Source organism: Bradysia coprophila, unplaced genomic scaffold (assembly GCF_014529535.1).
Source record: "Bradysia coprophila strain Holo2 unplaced genomic scaffold, BU_Bcop_v1 contig_313, whole genome shotgun sequence".
In the NCBI taxonomy this organism is placed as follows: Eukaryota; Metazoa; Arthropoda; class Insecta; order Diptera; family Sciaridae; genus Bradysia; species Bradysia coprophila.
Window position 1 is genome coordinate 472,724 of NW_023503572.1, and position 8,166 is coordinate 480,889.

Sequence of the window (8,166 nt, forward strand, 5' to 3'; positions counted from 1 at the left end):
TGCACAGAGCTCGTTTTGTCATTAAACGGAGTGGAGCATGAGCCTAGAAAATTACGGCATGGTTCGTGTTCGCTAATCTTAAGCTGTTGTCCTGTACATCTGAAGCCATCGTACAAATTAACACAAGCGTTGGCGTCGAGTGAAGTTACTCGGTCATTGAAGTTCGTCAAATCGTAGCACACACCTTGCTTCATTTGTAACTTAGTACTAGCACCAGCGAAGTCATTATTATCGAATAATTCAATGTCTATCAATGCCTCACATGACGGAGCACATGTTGTAGTTGTACATTCATCTCGTAGACAGAGTTGTACAGAGCTCGTCTTGTCATTGAATTGAGTGGAGCATGAACCTACGGAGTTACGACATCGGTCGTGTTCGCTGATCTGAAGCTCTTGTCCTGCACATCTAAAGCCATCGTATAAAATGACGCAGGTGTTACCTGCAATTGAACTTACTCGGTCATTGAAGTTCTTCAAATCGTAGCACACCCCTTGCTTCATTTGTAACTTAGTACTAGCACCAGTGAAGTCATCATTATCGTACAATTCAATGTCTATCAATGCCTCACATGACGGAGCACATGTTGTAGTTGTACATTCATCTCTTGGACAGAGTTGTACAGAGCTCGTTTTGTCATTGAACGGAGTGGAGCATGAGCCTAGAAAATTGCGGCATGGTGCGCGTTCGCTAATTTTAAGCTGTTGTCCTGTACATCTGAAGCCATCGTACAAATTAACACAAGCGTTGGCGTCGAGTGAAGTTACTCGGTCATTGAAGTTCGTCAAATCGTAGCACACACCTTGCTTCATTTGTAACTTAGTTTTAGCACCAGCGAAGTCATTATTATCGAACAATTCAATGTCTATCAATGCCTCACATGATGGAGCACATGTTGTAGTTGTACATTCATCTTTCGGACAGAGTTGTACAGAGCTCGTTTTGTCATTGAATTGAGTGGAGCATGAACCTACGGAGTTACGACATCGGTCGTTTTCGCTGATCTGAAGCTCTTGTCCTGCACATCTAAAGCCATCGTATAAAATGACGCAGGTGTTGCCTGCAATTGAACTTACTCGGTCATTGAAGTTCTTCAAATCGTAGCACACACCGTGCTTCATTTGTAACTTAGTACTCATACCAGTGAAGTCAATATTATCGTACAATTCAATGTCTATCAATGCCTCACATGACGGAGCACATGTTGTTGTTCTGCATTCATCTTTCGGACAGAGTTGTACAGAGCTCGTTTTGTCATTGAACTGGGTGGAGCATGAACCTACGAAATTACGGCATTGGTCGTTCTCGCTAAGCTGAAGTTGTTGTCCTGTACATCTAAGGCCATCGTATAATATGATGCAGGCGTTGCCTGCAATTGCACTTACTCGGTCATCGAAATTTGTCAAATCGTAGCACACGCCTTGCTTCATTTGTAATTTAATAGTCTCTCCGCTGTAATTTATATCATGATACAATGTGAAGTCAATCAACTCGTTGCATGGGTTACGTTGGGTCGTAGTTGTTGTGATTGTAGTTGGTATCTTAGTTGCGGTCGAATTTGGGATCGCAGTAGTTGTGGTTGTAGCTGGTATAGCAGCAGTTGTGGTTGTAGCTGGTATAGCAGTAGTTGTGGTTGTAGCTGGGATAGCAGTAGTTGTGGTTGTAGCTGGGATGGCCGTAGTTGTGGTTGTAGATGGGATAGCAGTAGTTGTGGTTGTAGCTGGTATAGCAGTAGTTGTGGTTGTAGCTGGGATAGTAGTAGTTGTGGTTGTAGCTGGGATAGCAGTAGTTGTGGTTGTAGATGGGATAGCAGTAGTTGTGGTTGTAGCTGGGATAGCAGTAGTTGTGGTTGTAGCTGGGATGGCAGTAGTTGTGGTTGTAGCTGGGATGGCAGTAGTTGTGGTTGTAGCTGGGATGGCAGTAGTTGTGGTTGTAGCTGGGATGGCCGTAGTTGTGGTTGTAGCTGGGATAGCAGTAGCTGTGGTTGTAGCTGGGATAGCAGTAGTGGTAGTGGAAGTTCTAAGTTCATCTCTTGGATAAAGCTGCAAAGAGCTCGTCATATCATTGAAGTCTATGTAACATAGGCCAATAAAATTGCGACATCGGTCGTTTTTGCTAAGATGAAGCTGTTTCCCTGTACATCCGAAACCATCGTATAAAATGACGGAATCGTTGCCATTGAGCGAACTGACTCTATTATTGAAGTTTGTCAAATCATAACAAACGCCCGGCTTCATTTGTAATTCATATGTGGCAAGTTTTGCACCGTAAGCGCAGTAAGAAGATTCATATAATGTGAAGTGAATAGAATCATCATTCGGTGGAGCTTTATTACCTTTCCAATAAAGGTTTGTTTTTAGACACCTGCATTTTTCAGATGATGAAATCATTGCGGAAATCAAAACGATTCCAATTAAGAACAATACACCGTGACGTTCCATTTCAATTTTGTGTTACGATTGTCGGTTAACTTTGTACTGAAGGTACATGTGCAGTTTATAATGTTTTTATACTCTTTCCTCAAATACAGAGTCTACGTAAACATAATGTTCAATAATAATTCCGTTTAAGGTACCCTACGCGAGGGGCAAAGAACTAGACAAAATCGTATACCACACAATTCAATTTTCTACTATTCACCCTCGACCTTAAAGTCAAGTCCAATTACGAAAAAGTCTAACTTACTTAATACCTACTTAACGAACTTTATTATTCAAAAAAATACAAATTACGAATATAATAATAATATTTCATTGCAGCAAGTGTTTAGCCTAAGGACGGATTTTCAACTTAATTTAGCGTTAGTGTGTTAGTTATTTATTTAAATGCCGACTGACGAGCGAGAAGGCGAAAGGAAAACTAGACAAAAACCTTTTCTAATACTTGACTTAACAAGTCTAACTTACCTTCATCCCAATTATTCCCAAAAATTATCAAATATTTCCAAAATGGATTACCAAATAATAAGCTATCAACTACATCTATTCGCGAAGTAGCATGATGTATTTCTATCGGCAGACTTGAAGAAGAGACGACGATAGAAAATGATTGCCGTACTACCGCTCCAGGGTGGATTAATGACTCAATTCTAATGGATCAGAATCACGGCCTACTAAAAGCAGATTAACCAGAAATGAATTTAGGGATTTGAAGATGACAAGGTTTTTGAAGTCAAAGTAAAAATTTGGAACCTTGGACGTAATATGCTTTAACGTGATTAGACAATGGCAACGCTCCTTATGAGCGAAGTTTAGGGTTCCCAGATCGCAAATTTCAAATAGAGTACATTTCCAACTTGAAAAAGAGTACAAAAGAGTACGTTAGTCAGAACAAGAAAAGAGTACAAAAGAGTACATTAAATAGAAGTGGAAAGATTAGGTACAAATAATTTGGCCGAAAGAAAGACTTCCTTCATAAAACTGTAGAATTCTTTACGATTTCTGTTCTAACAATTTTAACGTTTATTATGAGCAGCTCCGAATTGAGTTTTTCGCCTGAGGCGCTTTCATTAAATCATATTAAGCTTAAATCGTTAATATTTTTCAAGGATGCTGCCGCCCCTTTCTTTGACCATGAGTAAGGACTAAGGAGCCTTCCAAAGCTCTTTTAGCAAATTTAGTGCTCTGCCATACAAATTAGTGATTTTTACCCGAAACTCAGTTTCGAAAAATTTAAAGTTTTCTTGGATTTGCTAAGGAAGATTTGTGTAGAATCTAAGTGCAATGTTGGTAAAACATCTACGCCGCGCCGTACAAACAGAATGATTACAGTAAATAAAAATGTCGGTCTATGCCGCGCAGCGAAAATTTGTCTACCTTTGTGAAAGATTTCAGCTACTGTCATGGAATATTATGCATACTTACTGGCCAAGGTGTCCTCGACTCAACAGCACCGGTTGCAGTGCCTGCACTTGCTTCGTGGGCGACGTTGAAACTCTTAAAATGTCCATTCACAAATGTTAAAAAAGTGATTTCAAGTGCTCGACCTCCTCTACCACCTCATACCACAGGCCAAACAAAATCATTTGTCTCTCAGGAAATATAAGTCAAAAACCAAAAAGTCACATTTTCGATGTTAGGCAATCTTGGCAGTGACACCTTTTGGACCATCGGTTTCTTCGGTAGTTTTGTAGAGTTTTCAAAGCTCTACATTCCGCTAGAACATTGTTTTCAAAAATACTCTCAACTTTCCGAATTATGACCATCGGAAACTTAAAGTCGCCCGGGGGGAACTCCTTCCACGGCTCCATCGGATCCATCAACCACATGCCCGGACACAGTTTTCGATGATCTACGTTTTCCGCACACAGGTTACCGCGGTCCTTAAAATTTGCAAAATTCGATACGCCCTATTACCCAGTGATCGTTCAAATATTCAAACGGTAGTTGCATGCCTATTGCTGAGCGAGAAGACGTCTGCGTCTCTACAGACGACTTCTTCAATTCAGTAACATTTTTGGGAATATTTGTGAATATTTGGGAACTTTGGGAATTAATTTTCAAATAATAGGCCCTGTAGACGTTTATGGCGAGCTTTCGTGCCACTGCACATCTGATTCGGTTATTTACCTCTGCCTCATTACCTTGTACTTTACCTTGTTTTTAATCTAATTTACCGACTACTTTATCAAATGTTTCACAGACCGTTTTGCTTCCAATGGGTGCTTTGTTTGCCTTCTCATTGATCAAATGGCAATAAAGCTTGTACCACCATTTCCTCGAGTTCTTAACCCCTCGCTAAAAATAGTTCAACCCGATTATGTATCGTTTCTCTGTTTTAAATATGTATGGGAATTAAATAAGAAAAGTTTTTTTGTTGCAGATATATCTTCTCGTACAAATATTTAATCTTCAGGTTTTCGCTCGTCCTCTATATCGGAAATGAACTATAGTTACAATAACAAGCCGTATTTGAACTAATTTTTAAGAAATTCATTGACACATCTTATTACGCAGCTGTACGCGTGTTAATAATTTTGAAAATAGTGTGGTTTCACTTTTTTCAAGATAACAACATCCAGTTATTTATTTGAGCCTCGAAATATTTTCCGTGTAATTTTCCGTTGCAAATGCGATGATCCTGCTGTGCTAATATTTTCCAATCCCAACAAAAATCTCTTCGAGAAAAGTGTGACGCAGTCTATGAAGTACAATTTCTAAAATGAATGATATCGCTAGAGTTGACGCTTTCAGCCTCGTTACGCAAAAATTAAATTTTACACCCAATTAGTTCAAACAAGCTGGCTTAGTTTTTCTCATCATCTGCCAAATAATTTTTACCAAAAAGAAAATTTGACTGGAAACAACAAAAATTTTACCATAACAATCTGCGTCACACTTTTCTCGAAGAGATTTTTGTTAGGATACAGTGAGTAAATCTCTACAATGTTTGATTTTAGTATATTTAGCTAATCCTTCTGTCACATCTTTTGACAGCTTTTTACGTTTTAGTACGTTTTCTCTCCCAGTAGCAAAAACCCTTTCCCAGCAAAAAAAGAAACTATATCGAATGCCGCAAATGCATTTAAAAACGAACATTCGGTGAAATACTTTTTTATCACACCAAATGTTTATCATTTTATACAAATATGTTCATGTTTATAATAACATCGGTGGAAAAAAAAACCTAATTTTGTCATGCAAAAATATAGATAAAAATTGACAAAATTGCCGACCACAAAAATATGTCGTCGATTGCATATAAATCGACGACATATTTTTGTGGTCGGCAATTTTGTCAATTTTACTTTTGTTTTCGAGATCTCAAAATTGTTTCTTCCCCCGAAGTAATCCATGAATCGTCTGTATTCAATTCTTTTTGCATTTAGAAAAAGTTGCATTGAATACAAACAGAATTGAACAGACGATTCATGGATTACTTCGGGGGAAGAAACAATTTTGAGATCTCGAAAACAAAAGTAAAATTGACAAATTTATCAACCTCAAAAATTGTCGTCGATTTATATGCATTTTTTATGCATAGCAAAAGAAGACAGGAACACGCAACGTAATATTTGTCTTACAAGAAAGTTGAACTTTTATGTGAGACAAAATATTACGTTGCTTGATCCTGTCTTCTTTTGCTATGCATAAAAAATGCATGAGAATCGACGACATATTTTTGTGGTCGGCAATTTTGTCAATTTTTATCTATATTTTTGCATGACAAAATTAGGTTTTTTTTCACCGATGTTATTATAAAGATGAACATATTTGTATAAAATGATTAACATTTGGTGTGATAAAAAAGTATTTCACCGAATGTTCGTTTTTAAATGCATTTGCGGCATTCGATATAGTTTCTTTTTTTGCTGGGATTGGGTCTTTGCTACTGGGAGAGAAAACGTACTAAACGTTATAAGCTGTCAAAAGATGTGACAGAAGGATTAGCTAAATATACTGAGATCAAACATTTTAGAGATTTACTCACTGTATCAGTCGTTTTAGAAGTTTTAGAACACTGCTTTTTATAACAGTTTATAACAGAAATTCGAAAATTTGACGAAATTCGAAAATTTCACGAAAATCGAAAATTTGACGAAAATCGAAAATATGACGAAAATCAAAAATTTGACGATAATCGAAAATTTGACGAAAATCGAAAATTTGACGAAAATCGAAAATTTGACGAAATTCGAAAGTAATTCTCTATCTGCCACAATTCAAGAAATATCTCCAAAACCCCAATTGACCCACCCATTTCTAACTTTCGACATTTTTCACATATGTCCCTCTGTTCTACTCGTAAAACTCTGAGACTGCCGAAGAAAGTAATTCTCTATCTGCCACCATTCAAGAAATATCTCCAAAACCCTAATTGACCCACCCATTTCCAACTTTCGACATTTTTCACATATGCCCCTCTGTTCTACTCGTAAAACTCTGAGACTTTGCCGAAGAAAGTAACTCTTTCATAACCCAAAAAAATATTAGTCCTTTCATCCTACGCTCGAGTAGATCAAAATTTGGTCACTCTAATCACTCTAGCTCAAACGAATCTGCCCCGATTTTTTAAATATTCTTTTTTTGTTCGAATCGTGTTACGAATACCTTTCATTTGATGGGTCACCTCTATAGGTTTCAATACAGCTAAGCTACAGCCGAAAACGCGTTCCCGACCCTCGAAAACTACACTCAGAAACCACTTCGAGGCCAATAAAACAAAATTCTGGTTTTTCCTGGGGTAATGGCGTATCACATTTTCATTTTTATGCCCACCCTGAGGTTACTGCAAAATTTCATGGAGATTGGCTGACTAGTTTCCGAGATCGACCGTCGATAGATAGATAGATAGACAGACAGACAGATAGATAGATATATAGATAGATAGAAACATACAGAGTAAGTTGAAAGATTTTGATTGTTTGGGAAAAGTCAATTTGGTGCATTTTCTATGAAAAGTGCCAATTTCAAAACGATGTATCTCCGGTAATTTTAAAGCTACATAGTCGAGTGATAGCTCGTTTTGCTCGTATTTGAAGCGAGAATAAGATAGAATAGGATTTGTGGATCAATTTATCATTTTAAAAAAGTACTGAAAGTTGCCATATTAGATGCTTTATCGGTTATCGATATACTTTTGACTATCTGAAACAAGTGTCCTCAATTTGTTCTAGGGTTAGCTTCATGTATTTTTAGTGTATTTGAATGATTAATAATTGACCTTTCGTATTTTATTGAGAAAAATCGGTGAAATTATTTAATTCAATTAGCGTCCGAGCATTGAAGAAGAGGTGTCCGAGCATCGGAGAAAAGTGTCCGACGATTGGATTTTCATGTTCGGCCGAATGAAAGTGTTAATTAAAAATAATTCAGAAATAAATGATTTAATTAGTGTACATGAAACGAACCTTAATTAAACAAAGTCGAAACAAAAGTTAATCGTCCGAGGATAGGTACGCCTACCCTGCTATGCATACTATACATACAATCACATTAGCGCGCAAAAAACAGTGTTTAGAACGATAGTGGAAAATTTCTGCCATAGAATAGATCAGTGTCAAATAACGGCTTCTTCTCACAAAATAGTGTCAAATGAATTTTCGTATCATTTTAGTAAGCTTTGTGAAAATGACAGCTCATTTGACATCTCAAACGACATTGACAATGATCTCTTGCAATAGACAAATGGACAAAAAAGCCGTAATTTTCATTGTAAACAATCACT

At 37.3% G+C, this 8,166-nt stretch overlaps 1 protein-coding gene across 1 annotated transcript; it reads right to left on the minus strand.

Moving 5' to 3' along the window:
• Positions 1–352: 352 nt before the first annotated feature.
• Positions 353–2,060, minus strand: LOC119079250 (integumentary mucin A.1-like). The gene is made up of 2 exons (XM_037187032.1): positions 1,386–2,060; positions 353–442 (listed from the first exon to the last, which is right to left on the minus strand). The coding sequence occupies exons 1-2, from the start codon at positions 2,058–2,060 to the stop codon at positions 353–355; spliced, it is 765 nt and encodes a 254-aa protein (XP_037042927.1).
• Between the last annotated feature and the right edge of the window lie 6,106 nt (positions 2,061–8,166).

Bases quoted from the DNA above. Each gene is read 5' to 3' on its own strand.
- LOC119079250 (XM_037187032.1), bottom strand. From the start codon at position 2,060: ATGACGAGCTCTTTGCAGCTTTATCCAAGAGATGAACTTAGAACTTCC. The intron at 443-1,385 runs GTAAGTGCAATT...GTTCAATTGCAG, and splicing joins TGACAAATTTCGATGACCGA to GTAACACCTGCGTCATTTTA.